This window comes from Mastigoproctus giganteus, chromosome 13, assembly GCF_048544385.1.
Source record: "Mastigoproctus giganteus isolate SK-2022 chromosome 13, ASM4854438v1, whole genome shotgun sequence".
Classification (NCBI taxonomy): Eukaryota; Metazoa; Arthropoda; class Arachnida; order Uropygi; family Thelyphonidae; genus Mastigoproctus; species Mastigoproctus giganteus.
Genome location: NC_143587.1, coordinates 120,709,639 through 120,732,479, shown reverse-complemented (window position 1 = coordinate 120,732,479; position 22,841 = coordinate 120,709,639). Strand labels below are relative to the sequence as shown.

The window sequence follows — 22,841 nt, the reverse complement described above, 5'->3', positions numbered from 1 at the left end:
AAAAAACTAATAAAAATGTGTACCAAACTATAAACATAAATGAATCATTGATGCTAATAGCCCAGAGTTTAACTGGTGTGCTGAAAGAATTCAGTAGTTCATTTCATGTGCTTTTACACCGCTTGTACATTGCCGCTTAAGAATAACCAACTACATGTGTTATGGCACAGCACTTGAGGTACCACTGAATGGTTATATATGTCAGATGCAGTGAACGTGTTAATCCATAAGGATTTCTTAACTCTAACATCAATCTCACTTAAATTTGAAAGTATCTGCAATTCTATCCAGACATGACAGGAAGGAGAGTATATAATTAGAGCAATGTCAATCAATTTGGTCCCGGAGAGAATGTGAAAGCTCATGGGATAGAATTTTTTCCATTCATATCTGCACTTGTTAATAGAAGAGACCATTTTTACAAGAACTTGAAGAACTTAAATGAAAAGGGTGCAAGAATATTTGCTGATGCTTTCAGGATAGTGTTAGTGGATTGAAAAACTGTTAGCTTGGGGGGGGGGGGGGTAGGGATATAGAGACTAATAGTTTTACAACAACCATAGGCACTGGTGAAACTGATTCTTCTATTGAGACACACAGCAGCCAAAAAAAAAAAAAAAACAAGGTGTAGGGAATTGCAAGGCCTGTTGGCTGCCCTCATGGTAAGAGCAACTACAATGGATATGTTAGGGTTAGCAGGAGCAAAAATGGGTGCACACATTCTTGTATACCAATGCTAGGAATATAGTAAATAAATTTGAGGAATTTAGTTAGGCCATTAAATATGAACATAATAGGGATATCAGACAAAGGGGATGTGGAATATGAATATGGAGAGAGTACTACATTTACAGAAAGAACAGACAGGACAGTGCCAACACAAACTCACCATGTTTGCCCTGCCAGGCAAACATGGGAAGAATGAATGCTTGTATATCTGGAAGAACATTTCAATAATCTTTTAAGTAGGAAAGTTGCCTTGATACTTACTGCAACTCTTCTCTTCTTGAATGCATTAACACTAATTCAAAGATAAGTAATATTACTGAAAATATTGCTAGCATCCTTTCTTGAAACAAAAGCTTTATTATTATAAGGACTGTCAAACAATAGTGTGGTAAACAGTCAGCAAATGATTACACATGACTACCCCATTTATATCAACAGAGTTAGATATATAATATATAAAAAATTTAGTTGCCATTTCTGCATATATAAATCACTTTTCACTGCTTTTTATTATGGCCACTTGGGATTTCCAAGTCAAAACACGTTAGAAGCTCTTATCTTCAGTTAGATATCAAAAGACTAGGATTTGCTAAAATAAATTGACAACTGATTATAAAACATTCACAGTTTCATTAGTTAGATGAAATTAAAATTTACAAAGCTTCAGAGATTTTAGTTTACAACTGAAAAAACAAACAGTATTTGCATTTTAAATTAATTCAAATGAACAGTGGCCACTGGCTAAAACTATATTTAGAGCTAACAATGTTTGGTTTTATAGTGCACACAGTTTAATCCATTCGGATAATACAAACAGTTTTAAATATATAAACAGTTTTGAGAAGAAGTGGCCCTCTTATTGTAAACAACAAAATTTTAAAGTTTTTAATTTTTAAAATCGGTTTGAGTCGATTATATATAGATCCATGCGCCACCAGAGTTAACATGAAAGTAACAATGGAAATGTCCATTGTGCAATAAAGGTTCAAAATTTTTATTAATTAATTTATTTATTTATTAATTTCTAGTTTCATAAAGTAATTTTACCTTTTTTGCTATCTTTAAATCCTTTAAGTAGTGTTCTGTTCTGAGAGTTCTTTTAGGCATGCAAAACAGTAGTATTCCAAACAGTTCAAACATAAAAATAGTAGTAGTAGTGGCATGTGATGCAAGAAAGCAAGTGTATGAACTTATGCAGCATCAGCCATAAAAAAAAAAAAAAAAAAAATCGCAACATTCCCTCCAAATGCCTGTCCAGTTCCTCCTTAATTTATTTAACCTATCAACTTCCACAACGACAGATGAAAGTTTGTTCCAGCAATTAACCACCCGCTGGCTAAAGGCAAATTTCCGCACATCTATTCTACATCTGTCTTTTCTTAATTTGAATTTATGCCCCCTTAGGTTTGTAATCTGAACAAGTGGAAGGATCCCATCAGAATTCAGCGTGCTCAACCCATTCAAGGCCTTATACACCTCAATCAGATCAGCAGGGAGGTGCCTAGTCTCCAGCCACTGCAATCTGCAGAACTTAAGCCTCTCTTGGTAAGAGGATCCCTTCATTCCACTCACCAATCTTGTTGCCCTTCTCTGTACACGTTCAAGCAAATCTATTCTGAAAATGAGGCCTCCAGACCTGTACGCAGTACTCAAGGCATGAGCTGACCATTGCCTTATATAGAGGAACAATCACCTCCTTTTCCCTGCTAGAAAAATTCCTATATATCACTTGAACAAAACCCCATGATCTGCCCTGCCTGTCTGCATTGCTCAGAAAACTTCATATCTAACTGCACAATTACTACCATGTCTTTTTCATTTTCTACCACCTTAAGTGTAGTACCACACAGTTGGTATGTTTCTCTGGGGTTACTTCTACCCATATGCAGTACTTTGCATTTGTCAAGGTTAAACTTCGGTTTCCACTTCTTAGCCCATCTGCCCAAATTATCTAGATCCTGTTGCAGTAGCACACTGCCATTACTGTCATTAACAACCTTGCCAACCTTTGTATTATCTGCAAATTTCGACACTAAGCCTGATATACCTTCATCAATATCATTGATAAATATACAAAACAACAGTGGACCTAACACCGAACCCTGTGGGACTCCACTAATAACATTAGTCCAAGAAGAGCAGCACCCATTGATTACCACCCTGTCTTCTCCCTCTTAACCATCCTTTTATCCATTGTAGCAACTTACCCTTAATACCATTCTGCTCCAATTTGTACAATAGTCTTCCATGCGCAACAGTGTCAAAAGCTTTCCTGAAATCCAAATATATGATATCAAAATTATTTTTTGCATCCAGTTTCTTTGTAACCACATCATAATATCCTATCAAATTTGTCAGACAAGACTTTCCCTTAACAAACTCATGCTGTGTCTGAATTATTGCTGCGGTCTTGTCTAGATGATCCTGCAATTTATCTTTAACCAGTGACTCCTTTATTTTACCGGGAACAGAAGTTAAACTAAGTGGTCTGTAATTACTCGTGTCACCCTTTGATCCCCCTTTGTGAATTGGGGATACATTTGCACATCTCCAGTCCATCGGGACCTCCCCCGAGTCCAAGGATGCTCTCATAATTATGGCTAAGGGTTTGTTTAGTTGCTTTGCCACCTCCTTTAATATATAACTGGATAGATCCCCCCCCCCCCCCGGGTGCCTTTCTTATGTTTAACATCAACAATTTCTCCTCCACTTTGCTCTCAGTTATTACAAAATCATTAAGCACCCTGCTACAATTTGATAACCTTCTGCCATTTTCAAACCTTAATAACTCCTCATGTGTGAATGTAGATGCAAAATACTCATTCAGTTTGTTTGCTATCTGAGCAGGATCATCAACAGTGGAACCATCGATATCAAGTGGACCAATCAGATTCATCCCCTTCCTTTTAGAGTTTATATAAGTAAATAAATCCTTGCTATTTTTCTTAGCATCTTTTGTAAAAGATTTCTTGTAATCTGCCTTCGCCTGCCTAACCTCCTTTGTGACCTGATTATAGACTGGCTTATATCTGCCATAGGCTTCTGAGTCGCTTGATAATTTATATTCATCCCATGCATTTTTCTTCTCTGTCACAAGTCTCATTAGTTCATTTGATAACAATTTAGACCTAAACCTTGAACAATATTTCTTAATAGGTATGAAACTTTTAGTAGCATCCAAGATTAATTCCTTGAATGCTTCCCACTTAGAATTTACTGTTGGTAACATCGTCAGTTGATCCCACTGTACAGAATTTAAAAACTGTCTGAGACCACTGTACTCACCTTTATGGAAGCACAAACCCTTTCCTTTGCCCCTGATGGTAATTATATCTTTAAGTAAATCCCAGATCAGTACACTGTGATCACTGCCACCTAGTGGTTCCTTTATCTGCAAATTCTTGATCTGGTTATATAATAGCTTCTCATACAAATCAGGAAAACGCACAAAAGCAAAACAGTATTTTCTCCAGTTTTCATCAGAAATTCTCTTTGCAATAAACAGAAAATCATTCTTATAATTCTCCAAGTTTTATGAAAAATTATCAACTATTACTGTAAAGTAGTAATAATAGAGGCATGTGATGCAAGAAAGCAAGCTTATGTAGCATCAGCCAAAAAAAAAAAAAAAAAAAAAAAAAACACACATCCATTCTCTCCAAAAGATTGTCCAGTTTCTCCATGAATTTATTTAGGCTATCAACTTCCACAATGACAGATAGAAGTTTGTTGCAGCAATCAAATACCCTATGGCTAAAGGCAAATTTCGGCAATCTACAACTGTCTTTCCTCAATTTGAATTTATGCACTCTCAGGTTTGTAATCTGAGCAAGAATCCCATCAGAATTGAGCCTGCTCAACCCATTCAAGGCCTTATAACATTAATTAGATCACCTTGCAGATGCCTAGTCTCCAGCCGCTGCAATTGCAGAACTTAAGCCTTTCTCAGTAAGAGGACCCCTTCGTTTCCCTCACCAATCTTGTTGCCTTTCTCTGTACTCACCCAAGCAACTCTACATCCTTCCTAAAATGAGGCCTTCAGACCTATGCAGTACTCAATGCATGGCCTTACCACTGCCTTATACAAAGGGATAATCACCTCCTTTCCCCCACTAGCAAAATTCCTGTATATCATTGACAATATCCCATGACCTGTTCTGGCAGCCTGTCTGCACTGCTCAGAAAACATCATATCTGAATTCACAATTACTCCCAGGTGTTTTACATTTTCTACCACGACTAAGTGTAGTACCACACACTTGGCACACTTCTCTGGGGTTACTTTACCCATATGCAGTACTTTGCATTTGTTAGTGTTAAACTTTTGGAATATATTATAGTGCTGATGCCCATATATCAGCAAAAAATGAGGTAGCAGAAAACCTTCCAGCCATCTGTGTCTTACAGTTTTTGAACAACTGTACACATATAGTTATGGTATGGTCCTTATTTGCCTGCCTGGTATGATGAATGACCTTTGGTGATGTCTACTATACTGGCAGGCATTAGACTCGGATTTTATTCTTTACTTTATTTTTATTTTGTTTTACTTTTACTTTATTTTATTTTCATTTCTATTTATATCACATAATACTAATGTCACTACAGCACAAGAAATTTTCTTAGTTACTTTAATGTATGATTTCGTTTAATGTATATTATGTGAGGCATACTGTGGAGTAGCTGTAAAGTTATTATATCCTTTCTTAACTGTGGATCCAACATGTCTTTGTAGGTTAACAGTTATTTTAATTTATTTATTCATTTCGTATGATGTGATCAATACAGGAAGGAATCAGTTTTTTCTTGCTTCCTTCATGTATTGTGGCCAGGATATCCAACCAACCGGTTGGTTTGGCACCATCATGATATCCAGCCCGATGCGGGAATCGAACCCGTGACCTTTGGGTTGCCAGGCAGGCACTTTACCTACCCGGCTAGCCTGGTCGGCGGTTAACAGTTATCATGGCCTGGGAAGAGTTGGGTTAACAGAATAGTTTAAAAAACCTAAACACAAACACAGTTAAATGGCACTGCAACATATGCATATTGTCAGGATGGTAAATGCACATGGTCTTTTCTTATTCAGCTATACTATGGTAAGAGCATTTTTGGGTTAATTCTATGATTTTAATTAATTTTGCCACCATCTGTCAGTCCAATGGTCCATTATTTCCAGTTTACATTTTAATTAACCCATTATTTCTAGTTTACAACTAAATCAACTCCCCAAATGATATAATTTCAAGATACTTTCTTATAAAATTCTATATCGATTAATAAACACTTGTTAAACTGGAATATGGATCATAGAAACAGACTATATATATTGCTGATTACTTTCACTTGTACATCGATGGCTGATGGTCCCTGTTGAGTGCCCATCAATGTATACATGCTGTAATCAGCAGGTGATAAATTTAAATATTAATAATATTAATCTGGTATATATTTTGTTAATGTTAGTTCTAAAATCCCTTTTGCCTTTCTTCACTATTACCCTTAGCTGCATATAAATAACTGGTGCATTAGACATGCTAGTACATGAACACAATTTATAGTTTAGCTATGGCATGTATTATAGGTTATATTCAAATAATTTTAATGGCATAATAGTTTTAATTATATCAATAAATATGCAGTAATCATGTAATGTTCAATTATTTAATGGCATTAGCGATCATCAATATACCTTTGCCTTAACTAAGTAATGATTAGACATTGGATTATATGCATTAAAAACAGGTCAAATATGTACTAAAATATATTAACACCAAAACGCTAATATATGCACTACAATTTTTGCACTTATTACTTGTTTATTACAATTAACTGAACCATAATTTCTTTGTAAACATTTTAATTTAATAAAACTGTTTATGAAAAGTTTTAACATCTTTTTTTAAGTTTTTCCTTTCAAAACTCATACCTGGAATAATTTTTGTTACAATATGCAATAATATATTTCTCAAAGTGATTCCATGTAAATTTTGCATTTATTATCCAAGGTCATTTTATACACAGAAAATGACCTTTCAACTTCTATGGAAGTGACTCGGCTGTATTTTAAAACGTGATCTTTTGAAGCCTCTACTTGAAATGGAAGTTCATTTCCTTTCCCATTTATGAATTCATCTATTTTCCTTAACGTGTGAAATCCTGATTTCATATTATTTCTTCTCCTATGCTTTCAAACATGTTTAAATTTGCAATTAAACTTTTTCTATCTCTCAATATGCTGTTCAAAGAACATCCCCATATTTCAAGTTCAGTTATAAAACTAAGTAACCAGCTGAAATAGGTTTATATAAAAATAAATGTTTTCTAGCCAAAGAATCAGAAAGCATTGCCTTAGAACCACCAACAGTTGCTGAATGTGTACTATCCAAGGAATCAATGATTTCTTTTATAGAATCAAAATTTTTAGCATTAAATGATACTGCTTGTAACCATGCTACCCATTTTGTGAGAACAGGATCAGATGGGAGAGGAAGAGTAGGATAAGTTGGTATTCTCAAAGGCACTTTTGACAAAATCTTTTTTATACTAGAAATAAGTTTGCCAATTTCACCAAAATTCTGCTGAACTGCCTCTGCCAACCTATGTAAACCACAGGCTAAACAACTAACATGGACCAGATTTGGATAGAAAACTTGTAATGCAGAAGTGTTTTTTACCATGTACAAAGCAGCATCTCTAACTAAAATGCAGACTCTCTGAATCATTAATCCCCAATCATTAATCCGTTGTACTCCCCAAATTCATCTCTGAATTTGGGGAGTACAACGTCTACAGAAAGGATAGACAGGATAGGAAGGGGGGAGGTGTTATGCTATTAGTTAAGAAACACATAAAAACCAAGGAAGTGAAGCCAGTCGACATCGCTGGACAGTGCAGTGTGGAGTCAGTTTGGTGTGACATAAACATTGGGAGATCAAAATTGAGAGTAGGAGTGTGCTATAGGCCTAATGACTCTGATGAGTATAATAAGGAACTGTACAGGGAAATAGAGTGGGCCAGTAAATCAGAGTGTCTTATAATGGGAGATTTTAATTTCCCAGATATTGACTGGATTTTGGGGGCTGGTTACTCACACACTAGCAGGGCTTTTGTGGATTTATTGGATGATTGTTTTCTACATCAGCATGTTCGGGAGGCAACTAGAGGGAGTAATACTCTTGATTTGATTATCAGCAGTGATTCTTCATGCATTAAGAATCTGCAGATAAATGAACCACTAGGTGGCAGTGATCACAGTGTGCTGAAGTGGGATTTACTCAAAGAGGTAACTACCATTAGGGGTAAAGGGAAGGGTTATTGCTTCCGTAAAGGCGACTATGATGGACTGAGACAGTATTTAAATTCTATACAGTGGGACCAACTGATGATGTTACCAACAGCAAATTCAAAATGGGAAGCATTCAAAGAACTTATCTTGGAAGCTACTAGGCTTTACATACCAACTAAGAAATATTGTTCAAGGTTTAGGCCAAAATGGATGTCAGATGAACTAATGAGGCATATGGCAGAGAAGAAAAATGCATGGGATACATACAAATTAACACATGACACAGAAGCCTATGATAGATACAAGTTGATATGCAACCAAGTTACAAAGGAGGTTAGGCAGGCGAAGGCAGATTACGAGAAATCCTTGGCAAGGGATGCAAAGAAAAACAGCAAAGAGTTCTTTACTTATGTAAACTCTAGAAGGAAGGGGATGAATCAGATTGGTCCACTTGATATTGATGGGTCAAGTGTTGATGATCCTGCTCAGGTAGCTAACAAACTAAATGAATATTTTGCATCGACATTCACACATGAGGAGGTATTCAGCGAGGGGAATGCCAGAGGTGTATTCAACTCTAGCAGTAAGCTACAGAATCTTGAAATAACTGGGAGTAAAGTGGAGGAGAAACTGTTGAAGATAAACACAAGAAAGGCACCCGGGGTGGATGGGATCTATCCAGTTATATTAAAGGAGGCAGCAAAGGAAGTAAGCAAACCCTTAGCCATAATTATGAGAGCTTCCTTGGACTCAGGGGAGGTACCCATAGACTGGAAATGTGCAAATGTGACCCCAATTCACAAAGGAGGATCAAAGGCTGACACAAGTAATTATAGACCTGTGAGCTTAACTTCTGTTCCAGGAAAATTAATGGAGGCACTGGTTAAAGAAGCACTGCAGGATCATTTAGACAAGACTTCAGTTATAGCTCAGACACAGCATGGTTTTGTTAAGGGGAAGTCTTGCCTGACCAACTTGATTGGATACTATGATGCAGTCACACAAGAACTGGATGCAGGGAATAACTTTGATATTATATACTTGGATCTTAGAAAGGCTTTTGATACTGTTGCACATGGAAGACTGCTACACAAATTGGAGCAGTGTGACATTGGAGGCAAATTGCTGCTATGGATAAAGGGGTGGTTGAGGGGGAGAAGACAGAGAGTGGTAATCAATGGACACTGCTCATCGTGGACTGATGTTATTAGTGGAGTCCCTCAGGGCTCAGTGTTGGGTCCATTATTGTTTTCTGTATTTATAAATGATATTGATGATGGTATATCGGGATTAATGTCCAAGTTTGCAGACGATACAAAGGTTGGCAGGGTTGTCAAGGACACTACTGACACTATGCTGCTGCAACAGGATCTGGAAAGGTTGAGCAGATGGGCTGAGAGGTGGCAAATGAAGTTTAACATTGACAAATGTAAAGTACTACACATGGGAAACAGCAACCCCAGAGCAACGTATCAACTCTGTGGTACAACACTGACAGTGGTAGAGAATGAAAGGGACTTGGGGGTGGTTGTGCAGGCAGATATGAAGTTCTCTGAGCAGTGCAGACGGGCTGCAAGAGTAGCTCATGGAGTATTGTCAATGATATACAGGAATTTTTCCAGCAGGGATAAGGAGGTGATTATTCCATTGTATAAGGCGATGGTCAGGCCACACCTAGAGTACTGTATACAGGTCTGGAGGCCTCATTTCAAGAAGGATGTAGAGCTGCTGGAACGAGTACAGAGAAGGGCAACAAGATTAGTGAATGGAACAAAGGGGTGCTCTTACGAAGAAAGGCTTAAGTTTTGCAAATTACAGTGTCTGGAGACTAGGCACCAGCAAGGTGATCTGATAGAGGTGTATAAAGCCTTGAATGGTTTAAGCATGCTCAATGCTGATGGGATTCTTCCTCTAGCTCAGAAAAATCACCTGAGAGGGCATAAATTCAAATTGAGGAAAGACAGATGTAGGATAGACGTGCGGAAATTTGCCTTTAGCCAGCGGGTGGTTGGTTGGTGGAACAGACTTCCATCCCTTGTGGTGGAGGTTGATAGCCTAAATAAGTTTAAGGCTCAGCTGGACAGGTATTTTGAACGAACAGAGGGGTGAAGTGGAAGTGGTTTTTTTTTTTTTTTTTTTGGCTGATGCTACATAAGCTTGCTTTCTTGCATCAAATGCCTCTACTAATGCTAATGCTAATTACAAAATCTTACTATTGTTGAGTAATTCACTTTTTTGAGAACCTTAAAAGCAAGTAAATATGGATGTGATGGATCTGCATCTAATTTTCCACATATAAAATGTGCAGTATAGTGGCCACAAACATATGTTGAGATCCAAAGTAGTTTTCTCTAATACAGGAACTCCCCGACTCACATAATACTCAACTTTACGTAAGTTTTTGCCGGCCGGTGCAAACTGAACAAAATCGTGGAAATGCATTTTGCATCCCATAGGGATAAATGGAGGTATTTTGAAAATATCATAATGCGAACCCAATAACATATTGTTATTTTTATTTTTTTTTTTTTTGTAATTCATTCCAAGTTCTTGGAGTTTGAAATTTTCGCTATATTACTAAGATTACTAAGTTATTTATCTCTCTAAATGGTCATATTTATAAAGGAAACTGCATTATACTTTCATCATTACCATATGTTCCATTATAAGAATCAATTTTGAATGCCGTTGTGATATTTTTCTAAAGCACATTTCTGGAGGTCACTACCATAAAACAATAAAAACAATTTGCACTTTTCAGTTTATTGGGCTTTTCTGTTAATGCAATTTACTATAAACAGGTAGTAAACTCGATCTTATTGCATTTGCGATAATCCCAATAATTGGAATTCTGTGGGTTTTTACGTTATGGTATTATGGTGAAATGTGTTCCCCTTCACTGAAATCTTCAATCATATAAAAAAACCAAATTTTCAAAAACTTCTCTTTATTCCTATTTACTTATTACAATAATGAAGGGAAGGTGACCACGGAAAGTGCAAGTGATGGCAGTGATAGGAAACAAAACAAAATTGATTTAGAAATGATGATGAAAATGATTAAGAAGTACGAAGCAGGACAAAGTTTGTCATCTATTGCAAGGGAATTAGATCTCGCTGCTTCAGCAATGAATACTATTTAAAGGGACAGCGCGCATATAAAAGAACATGTTAAAGGATCAATGCATTTAAGAACAGTGATCACAAAACAATGTTCAGGTACTATATCGAAGATTGAACAGCTATTAATAATTTGAATGTAAAATCATATTCATAAGCAAGTCCCCTGAGTCCAATGGCCATTCAAGCAAAAGCAACGAGTATTTATGAAGATATTAAGGATAAGTATGGTGAACCCCAAGCCAAGTTCGTGACAAGCAATGGGAGGTTTAATAGGTTCAAGAATCGCACTGGTTTCCAAACATTAAAGTATTCAGTGAAATCACCAGAGCTGATTCTGCAGCTGCAGAGAAATTTTGTGATGTGTTGAAAAAATTATTGCTGAAGGCAGCTATTCAATGCAGCAAATTTTTAACGTTGACGAGACTGCTCTGTATTGGAAAAAAATGTCGGATCGAACATACATTGCCAAAGAGAAAAAGGCAATGCCAGGTTTCAAGGCTTCAAAAGGCTACTAATTACAGATTAATATCACTGCTTGTGTACCATTCTGGAAATCCTTGTGCATTTAAGGGCATCAATAAAGCCCCCTGCCCATGAATTTCCGATCGAACCAGAGAGCATGGATAACAGTATCTCTCTTTGAGAATTGGTTTAAATGCTGCTTCATTTCCAAGGTTGAAAAATATTTTAGCGACAATGACGTTCCTTTCAAGATTTTGCTTCTATTAGATAGATAATGCTCCTGGACATCCTATGCAGCTAGATAATTTCAATTCGAACGTGAGAGTCACATTTCTACTGCCAAACATGACTTCACTCATCCAACCTATGGATCAGGGTGTTATTTCAAATTTAAAAGCATACTATTTATGCACAACATTTACTCAGGCATTGTCTGCAGAGACGGTAAGAAAAAGTTTACGTCAAGAGACTTTTGGAAATCTTACAATATTTACCACACCATCTTAAAGTCTGGGTGGAAATTACTAAAAGTTGTTTAAATGGTGCAAGGAAGAAAATATGCCCACAACACGTAAAAGGCTTCGAAGGGTTTGAAAAAGACGAATCATATGAAGAGGTTACAGATAAGATTGTAAAGGTTGCAGAACTACTTCAGTTGGAGGTTGTTGCCAAAGACGTGGAGGAGTTAATTGAGGAAGGAGAGAAGGAATTATCTAACAAAGAACTTATTGACTTGCAGGCAGTGATAGTGAAAGAAGAAAATGCTGATGAAGCTCAAGATGAACCAAATGAGGAGCCAAGATGCTTCATCACCAGAGAGATGGCAATGGCATTTCCTGAAATTGCATCGGCAATGCGAGGTTTGAAAAGATGGATCCTGACAGCAAATGATTCTTAAAAGTTAACAGAGGGGTGAATGATATGCTTGCTTGCTACAAATAAATCTACGATGAAAAGAAAAAAGCCACCCTCCAGTCATCCATTAATATGTTCTTTCGTAAGGCTGAGTGGCTGACCCCTTCTAAATATCCACAGCCCTCAAGCTGCGCAGAGGTGTATTTATCAGCCGAAGACGTCGATTCTGGCTATGATGCTTGAGAGATAAAACTTACTGATGTTATGCCTGTCTCCTCTCTTTTTTTTGTAATTTTATAATTTTAAAATTTTTTAAATTGCATGCTTTTGTAATTTTTCCAATAAATAATTCTATTCAAATGTTCGTTGAACATTTATTTTTTGATTCAATCAATTCAGTGAGCACAGTTACAAGTGCTGCACAAGCATGGGAGAAATTTTGAGTTAGGTAAAATCCGACTTACGTAGAGTTCTGTGGAACGCAACCCTTACATTAATCGGGGAGTGGCTGTAACCTGACAAATTTTGCGAATAACGTCATCATAAATAGCATTGAGGTAATTATTTCCCAAGATAGATTTGTCCGGATTATTTTGATTTATAAAATATTTTTTTAAAAATTGCTTGACAACTCGATTTTTTTTTTTTTTTTTGTTGTTGGAGTATCAGCTTCTGTGGCCATATTGCACCTCCCAAGATTTTTGCATTTTCTATTCTGATCCAAGCTCGAGGCGGGATTCGAACCCACGACCTTTGGGTTGCCAGGCAGGCACTTTACCTATCCGGCTAGCCCGGTTGGCACACCAATTGTTTAACTTATTGAAAGGGATATTGCTGCTTACCAGGGTGAGACAGAAATCCTTTGAAAATCACTTTTCTCTTCTTTTGAAGTACATGGTTTGGTTAAAAGTGACTACTCTGGAAATTTTTTCTTGCTCTTCCTTTGCTGGGCCATAACATGCAATGTTGTTTTCACGTGTTGGTTGATTTTGAATATTAGATTCAAGATCGACCAACATGTGAAATTTAGAATGTTCCTTGCATGGAACATTCTTTTTGCAAACAACACAGAACACAATAAAGCCATCTGTATCAAAATCTTATCCATAATTGCCGATCCATTATTCCATACAAAGTTTTTTAACTGATTTAATTTTTGGCACATTTAACAAGTTTATTTTTTCTTTCCTTTCATTTTCTAGCACTATTTTCTCAATTTGCACTTTAATCTCTCACTCCAGGACCCTTTCCCCACAGAATTATCAGTTGTTTTCTATCTAAGCCACCTGATAGGCAACACTCGTCAGCGGCCCCTTTTATCCACCATTTTTGACACATCACCACTGTACTCCCACAATTCTAGAAAAAAGGGTTCCCCACTGAAGACCTCTCCGTCTACAAGATTTCCACTATCCAATAGTGTAGTAGGGGTTTTACCATCTTTACATTATGATCTGAAATTGCTTGGTCTCTTTCATTTTGTTTTCGCTATTTTTATATACTGCCTACTACTTCCCTTGCTTGAAGGTCCTCATTTGGCCCAATGGTTATAATTCTTGTGTTTACTATGTGTGTGGTGCAGTTTACTCTCAAAGCATTTATTTCCTTTTCTCTCTAATGTTGCCCCTATTACCTACTCTGTACTGGAGGAGCTCCCTCAACATCCAGAAATAAACATATTTTCTTCCGTTTTTTTGAAAATACAAGACTCCATTGATTGCCTCCCCTTCCTTTCTAAAATAATAATAATAATAATAAAAAAATAAGAATATACATATATATACAATTTTATGTAAGGTTTGGATCTTAGAAAACATTTTCCATGCCGATTTGAGAAATTTTCTCAAGCTCAGTGAAATATTACCCCATGCTAATTTAATTCCAATACAGTGAATTGTTACATAGTTCTGAGATCAAGTTACATGCAGTATTGTTTGTAATATTTGTGTTATATGTATTTATAAGCACTAATGACTACAATGGCCACAATATGCATTTACATATGCAATTGCATATAATCCAAAGTCTAGTAATCATATTGCCTTTTGTTATACAAATATACATGCTATTTATGAGACTTTTCTGTATAAATGCAGTTTTTGTAACTGGGTATATCTACTGGCCTACCTGGCAACTTGCTGCCAAGAGAGAGCCACGTGTATATGCTCACTTGTGTGTTGTGGTCACAGGCAATGGTATAGCAGTTTAAATAACAGTAGGCAAGATTAGATGAGGAATTATCATAAAAACAGACAATCCTGCCGTCATAAACTAACAGACCAGAGTATGGAAAAAAATTATTTGAAGGAAAGTGAACAGTATATGAATGAAGAATATAAAGTTATTGCTCAGGTTAATGCTTGGTCTTAACATATATATACTTAATTGCTAAAAAGAATAAACTTTTAATTTTCAGGTTGATGTTGTAGTTGTAGATATGTTTGTTTGTTTGTTTGTTATTTGGTTTTTAGGAGCATTAGCAACTAAGGCCATATTGCTCCGGGATAGGTGCCTCCGTAGCCAGGTGGGAAGGAGCAGCAGTGCGTAGCACACGCTTCTTGATTAGACCGGGGTTCGAGCCCGTCACCACCAAATACGGAGGATGTGGAAAGGTCAAGGGAATGACCACCGCATATTCCCGGAGCAATATGGCCTTGCTAATGCTCCTAAAAACCAAACAACAGCAGCAGCAGCAGCAGCAGCTCCGGGATATGCGGTGGTCATTCCCTGACCTTTCCGCATCCTCCGTATTTGGTGGTGATGGGCTCGAACCCCGGTCTAATCAAGAAGCGTGTGCTATGCACTGCTGCTCCTTCCCACCTGGCTACGGAGGCGCCCTGTAGATATGTGGTGTTAATGCTATTGTAATAGTTATCAATTAATTATATGCACATTGATTGACCTAGAGCATGATCCTATTTATTTATGTACTTGTGTTTGGACTATAAAATATTCCAAAGCAATTTAAATGCAAGATTAGGCGAGGAATTATCATAGAAATAGACACTCCTGCTGTCACATAAACTAACAGCCATATTAGTAGTATTAGTATTTAGTATTAGTATTAGTAACGGCCGCATGGTGCAAGAAAGCCTATGGCTTATGCTGCACCAGCCAAAAAAAAAAAAAAAAAAAAAAATCCGAACAAAACAATGATAAAAACAAAAAAATAAATAAATAAATAACTAAATAATAATAATTAATAAATAAAAAAATAATAATAAAATAAAAAATAAATAAAAAGGAAATTAAACCTATCATCCTATGCGCTTCCCTTACCCGAAAGTACTATCCAGATGACCTTTGAATTTCCCCAAACTGTCGGCCTCTACCACCCATGAAGGCAACTTATTCCAGTAATTTATAACTCGCTGGCTAAAATAGAACTTCCTGCAGTCCAATCTAAACATCCCCCCGTAACTTGAATTTATGTCCCCTAGTTCTAGCATCATTTATAATCTTGAAAATTTCGTCCTCATTCATTTTACTGATGCCTCTCAGAGCCTTAAACACCTCAATCAAATCTCCTCTAAGGTGTCTAGTTTCCAAACTCTGCAACCCACATATTCGAAGTCTTTCTTCATAAGGACGCCCTTTTGCCGATCTCACCAGGCGAGTTACCCTTCTTTGCACCCTTTCAAGAAGCTCGATGTCTTTCTTCAGGTGCGGTCTCCATACTTGAACACAGTATTCCAAGTGTGGTCTAACATAAGCCTTATATAATGGGATTATCACGTCCCTATCTCTACTTGCAAAAGTTCGATAGGACACCATGGGCCTTCCTTGCAACCTGTTTACAATGCTCAGAGAATTTCATGTCTGACCGTATCGTAACACCCAAGTCCCTTTCCTCCAGTACTGGGTTTAGTTGAACTCCACCAAGTAAATAAGTTTTTTTGGGATTACTGTTTCCCAGGTGTAATACCTTACACTTTGTTGGATTAAAGCACAGCTGCCATTTTTCTGACCATTCCTGAAGTCTATCTAGGTCTCTCTGAAGAAGCTCAGCTTGACAGTGATCATTAACTACTCTTCCAATTTTAACATCATCTGCAAATTTAGACATCACGCCCTCTATCCCTTCATCAATGTCGTTTATGAAAATTAAAAACAACAGTGGTCCTAATACTGATCCTTGGGGAACCCCACTTCTTACCTCAACCCAATCTGAGGAATAGCCATTTATCACAACCCTCTGCCTCCTGTCCTGAAGCCATCCTTCTATCCATCTAAGGATTTTCCCAGTGATTCCAACCTGTTCCAGCTTATAAAGCAACCGCTCATGTGGGACTGAGTCAAAAGCTTTGCTGAAATCTAAATAAACAATGTCGAAATTATTCCCTAAATCCAGCTCGTGAGTGACCCTTTCGAAATAGCGAACCAGATTTGTTAAACATGATTTTCCCTTTACGAAACCATGCTGAGTATCCTTGAGAATTTCAATTCAATCCAAATGATCCTGAATTCCACCCTTGATCATTGCCTCCATGATTTTCCCTACTACTGAAGTCAGACTGACAGGTCGATAATTTCCAACTTCACTTTTAGAGCCACCCTTATGTATGGGAGATACATTTGCACTTTTCCAATCCAAGGGAATCTCCCCAGAGTCTAATGATGCTCGCATAATTAGCCTCAATGGTTCAATGCACTCGCTTGCCGCCTCTCTTAAGATTATAGGGTATATTCCATCAACTCCAGGAGCTTTACTGGTCTGTAGGCTCGAAAGTTTTTTCATTAAATAATCTTGCGAAATTTCAATATCATTAATTACATATTTTTTAACTTCGCTCCCACAATTTCCCATTGCCACAAAAGGCTTTTCATTTGTAAATATCGATGCAAAATAACTGTTGAGTTCATCTGCAACGGCAGCTGGTGTATTTATTACTATCCCCTTTCCCTTACGTAAAGGTCCGATCTGGTTTGTCCTGCTCTTCTTGGCATTTATATATGTGAAGAATTCTTTATCCCCCCTCTTTGCTCTGTTTGCTAGTGATTTCTCATAAACTGCCTTTGCCTGTCGAACCTTTTCTGTGGCTCTATTACACATCACCTTGTAGCTGTTATAGGCTTCAGTACTTTTTATTGTTCTGTAACCTTTCCATGCCACCTTTTTCTGCTCAAGTAATGCGGCAACTTCACTAGTCATCCAACTTGGAACCCTCCTCGTGGAGTATTTTTTTAATGGTATATACGCATTCAAGGCATCTGTGATTAATGTTTTAAAAGCGTACCACAGTTCAATTGTATTCATTCTCTGCGCGATATCTACCCAGTTAATAGAGGCCATGTAGTACCTGAAGGCATCGTAATTTCCTTTTCTGAAATTAAAACCCATTCCTTTGCCTTTTACTTCTGCTACCTCTCTCGTCATCATCCACCGTAGAACTCCGTGATCACTTCCTGCTACTGGTTCCTCTACTGTCAGCCCTGTTATGTCATCTGATTCATGTGTGATGATGAGGTCTAGGATATTCTTTTCTCTAGTACTTTCCCTGACATGTTGATACAAATAACAGTCATCTAGTTGATTTAAAAATTTTGTTCCCCATGTCGAGTTTCCTTCCCATTTACTCCAATCAATTAGAGGCAAATTGAAATCACCCATAATAAGGCATTGACGCTTACTTGCCCATTCCATTTGCATGTAGAGGCTTTTGTCATAATCTTCACAATCACCTGGTCTGTAGATTACTCCTACTCGCATTATACCTTTGTTTCCAACTATCTCACACCATACAGACTCTATACTAGCATGTGAAACGTCTGAATCCGGGAAAGCTATCGTCGCACTCAGGCTGCTTCTGATAAGAAGCATTACCCCACCACCCCTTCTATCTAACCTATCCTTCCTAAATACATTATACAAGCCGTACTGAAACTCATCATCCCCAATTTCCGGGTGGCACCACGTCTCTGTAAGCCCTATTATGTCCGCGTTACTTGTTTTAACCAGCAGTTCGAATTCGCTCATTTTATTGACGACACTTCTAACGTTACTGTATAAACAATTAAGATTTACTGTTCTTGTATATTTAACAACCCTAACACAACCCTTGAAGTTTTTTAGGCTCTCTTCCCTGATATTAGCTACCCGCGCACGTGAAGCGTCTTTGCCCCCAGAACATCTAGATAATACGTCCAGTTGGGGTAACAGATAAGAACTCTTAAGGTATGTGCAAGAGTTACATTGACCAATATTATTAGATAAACGCGTGTCAGTATTACCCACATCCCCCCTAACTAGCAGTTTCCCTGAACCTTTAAGGTATCCTCAATAATATTGGCAAAAACTTTTGCACCACCTTTGTTTAAGTGTATCCCGTCTCTACAAAACAAATTCCTTCTACCTACAAGTGTGGGCCATGCTGATAGAAATTTACCCCCTAAAGCCTTGCAGATTCCTTCAAGTCTTGAGTTAATCCACAATGCTCACATATTGTGAAGTTATACTTCATAACTGGGTTGTCACTATTGCAAACACCAGGGTACCTGCCCACCCACTGAGGAGAAGCCAACAAGCTTTGAAACGGTGCCGTCTGGCTAGTGGTATCCGCTGAGAATAAGTAACAGTAGTCTTCTCCACTGGTAAAGTGTTACTATTTGAGGTAGTACAATACCGTGGCAACTCATTGTGAAGGCATTCACAATATGAGATATAACCAAAATGATGCCAATTTAATTAATTAATTTAACTACTTTGGTAGATGGCTATGTTAAAATGATGCTTTTGCACTAAACTATATATTTTTGTTTGTTTAGTAATTTATATTTTGGATGGAAGGGATCCAAAATTGCCTTCCATCCAAAATATAAATTATGCAACAAACAAAAATCCATAAATATATATCAGTATGCATTCACTTTTATGCTAGGTCAGAATTATTTACTCCATGAGTCAGTCAACACAGGTATTCCCTTTTCAGAAAAGAAAAGATTTTTCGCTAAGAATGCACAAAAATACAGGGGGTAAGCTAGGAGAGTTGTCATAAAGAAAGTGTGAATTATTAAATGTTTGGATTTTGAATTCAAAAAGAGAAATTTACAAGATGCTTAAAGAAGTTAAGATAACAAGTTAATAAGATAATTAACAGCACAATAAATAATGATAAGAGACTAGATAAAATGTTAAAAAAATTGTATTTTTAGTAAAATAGGATTGAATAGTAATATATTATGAATTGAACAGTAATATATTATGAATTGAACAGTAATATAATATATACACTGACAATATTATAATGACTAAAGATTAACATTCTTAGTAGGCTCAAAACAGTTAATACTCACTTTCAAAACTAAATCTCTTACAAGATAATATGCATATCTATGATTTCTGTTAAAGAAGCATGCCAGAAGTGCAATGAAATCAGTATCCTGCAATTCATAAGAATAGTGTTATTTTCATAAAGGAGGTATATCAGTACTTAAATTTATATACGTTACTGTGAAAGACTGAAATATCAACACAATTTATTTTATTTTGAACTTTTACTACTCTGATATGATAAATCCTATGACTTACCAGTTTGCATTAGTAAAATCACATTTTATATTGTATTTGTGAATTCTCTCCCATTATCTGGGAGAAGTAGTGTATATTAGGTGCTCTGAATACAGTGAGCATATCACTATATCTCCAAATATAGTGAATATCTCTCTTATTCCCTTGAGGGAATAAAAGATATATCCCCCTATGCCCTTGTTTAAAACTCAAAAAAGCGAATAAAAAGTTAATGTGGAACATATCTGAAATTATTATTGCTTCCCTTTTTACACTGTTACCAACAGTCTTTTGGGGATAGGGTATATATATATATATATATGTATGCCCTAGTTTAAAAATTAAACAGAGGTTTGTGATAACTGCAAATGCTATTATCACTTTTCCAATTTTTAAACAAGGTGGTATATATGTCCAAGGTTGTTTGGGTAACATATTCATTACATTCAGAGTGCCTAACACACACACAGTACTTCATTTAGATAATTGAAGAGCATTTCACAGGTTCAATCCGCAATGATGCTACACACAGCTGTCATCAGTGTAAATTTACTCTGATTTGCTTTATCAGAGGGAGAAATACATTGATATTTTGGACTTTTACTAATTTAAACTGGTAAATCCTAGGAGCTACATGAGTCTGGGATATTACAGTAAACTCTTTAAAATCTGCCACCCCTTAGGAGTTGAGAGTGCTGGATTTTAAAATTTTTCAAATTTTAGAGAGGCATATCTAATGCTTGAGCTGTTTTGGAAAAACACATGAACAAATATTAAGGACTAACAACTGAACTTATTTACATTGCTAAAAGTTTTTATTTACAAAACATAGTACTAAAGGTTAAAATGCAAATAACAGTTCAATTTGTAAACCCAGAGGTTAATTTTGAGGGTCACTTCAGAGGTGACCCTAAAAAATAACACTCCCACATTATTGTCGATGAATAATTAAAAATGTAAAATTTTTTCTATCTTCTTAATTACAGTCAAACTTTTATTGCAATAGTTTCTGAAGCGATTTTTTTTTTTTTTTTAAGTTTTCATGCACAAATTGTGTGGGAGAACACATTAGGCAACCTGTCACTGTCTTTGTAATTACTTGGCTTTTTGCTTGAAGACTGGCATGATACTGTACAAGTGTCGATGCCGTGTTTGTTTAGTTTCAGATTACAGCAGAACGTCAGTTATCCGGAATAATTTGAAAGACTGATCTTTCTTTTCTTTTTTTTTTTTTTTTTTATTAATGGTAGTACAGTAAGCTCCAGTTATAGTGGTCACTTTTGAAAATTGAATTTTGATTCCAATAAGCGAAAGATTAAGTTTACTATCCATTTATAACAGATTCTACAAACAAAAAGCTCAATAAACCAAAAACTGCAAACTGTTTTTATTGTTTTATGGTTGTGTCCTCTAGAATTCTATGTGACCTTCAGAAAAGTACTTTAGAAAAATATCACAGAGATTACTGGGTTTTCTCGGAAACCTTGAGTGAATTTCAGTTTAGTTTACTTTAGCTCCAGATTCAATAAGAATAATATTGGCCGGAAACTGTGCAATTTATTATTTTTCTCCATTTTTAACAGTAAAATAAGAACGAAAAGAAAACGTGTAGTTTTACATTGCACCAAAAAATGGAAATTATTAATAGAATTAGAAAAGGTGAAAATTTAGGAAATCTCTCCAAAGTGTGGGGACTTCAATAATTTATGACATCAAGAAAAATTCCAATGCCATAACAGAATTTGTGTTGATTAAGGATAGTGACGAAGGATCTAGCAGGAAAAAAGACGATGTCGAAACCTGAAAATGTCACTTTAGAGAGTGCACTTTATTTGTGGTTTCTTCAGAAGCCAAGTTTAGGTGAACAGTGTCTGGCCCAATACTGGGTGAAAAAGCATTGGATTTTAATTGAAAATTAATAGGTAATGAAGATTTTAAGGAAGCACAGGTTGGCTGAAAAATTTTAAACTGAGACAAGGGTATACGTGAACTAGATATTCAAGAAGAGAAACTTTCTGCAGATGAATCGGCAGCAGTGTCCTTTGAGAAGTAAGTTTGCTGCAGTTATAGCAAATTAAGAGAAATAAAATGTTTATAATGTTGACGAGACAGCTTATTATAGAATTTATTACCAAGAAAAACCCTAGCCACTAAAAGAGAAATGCCTGCACCAAGTTTTAAGTTGAGAAAAGAGCGAGTTACAATTGCTGTGTGTGCAAATGCCACAAATGCCACTGGGAAGCACAGGTTGTCCGTGCTCGTTAACAGTAAGTTGAAAAAAAAATGAGAGCATTTAAAAATCTTTCTAATTTTCCTGTTTTGTATAAAAATCATAAATATGCCTGGATGGATGTTTCTGTTTTCCCGAGATTGGTTTATAATATTTTTTATTTAATTAATCTTAATTTAATCGTAAGGTAAGATTAAATTTATTTTTATTAGATTAAATTAGATTTATTATATTAAATTTATTTAATCTTACCAGGAAAATTTCTTGTTCAATTATCTGGAAAATTTAGCTATCTGGAAGAGGTCTGACATCAATTATTCCAGATAACTGATGCTCTACTGTGCTTGTTTTCTTTCTCCCATTAGTTCAATAGGCATTGACTGTCTTACTGTAGTTGTTTTGAAAGATTTATTGTTTTCATAGAGAAAAGATGATAACACAAAAAATATAAGCCAAATTGTGCATTTTCAAATTTTACGCACCAAATTTTGAAATAAATTATGATATAAAACCTGAAAATGGAAGTAACTAAATAGTAATGAATATACGTAATACATTTTAAAATTTTTTTACTAATATTTATATACATAATAAGCAGAAATATATGCATATGCTTCATATTTCATTCACATTATTAATGGAAGTCTT

At 36.2% G+C, this 22,841-nt stretch overlaps 1 protein-coding gene across 2 annotated transcripts in view; it reads right to left on the bottom strand.

Annotated features, from left to right (window-relative positions):
* LOC150076406 (general transcription factor 3C polypeptide 3) overlaps positions 1 to 22,841 on the bottom strand; it is a 327,130-nt gene that overhangs the window by 70,288 nt on the left and 234,001 nt on the right. For both annotated transcript variants that reach the window (XR_016547855.1, XM_090388164.1), the window contains exon 21: positions 19,750 to 19,836. Coding sequence is in view for 1 of the 2 variants with exons in the window: in XM_090388164.1 (XP_090244290.1) it covers positions 19,750 to 19,836 (87 nt within the window). In the remaining variant the exon portion in view is untranslated. The remainder of the gene's footprint in view (positions 1 to 19,749; positions 19,837 to 22,841) is intronic.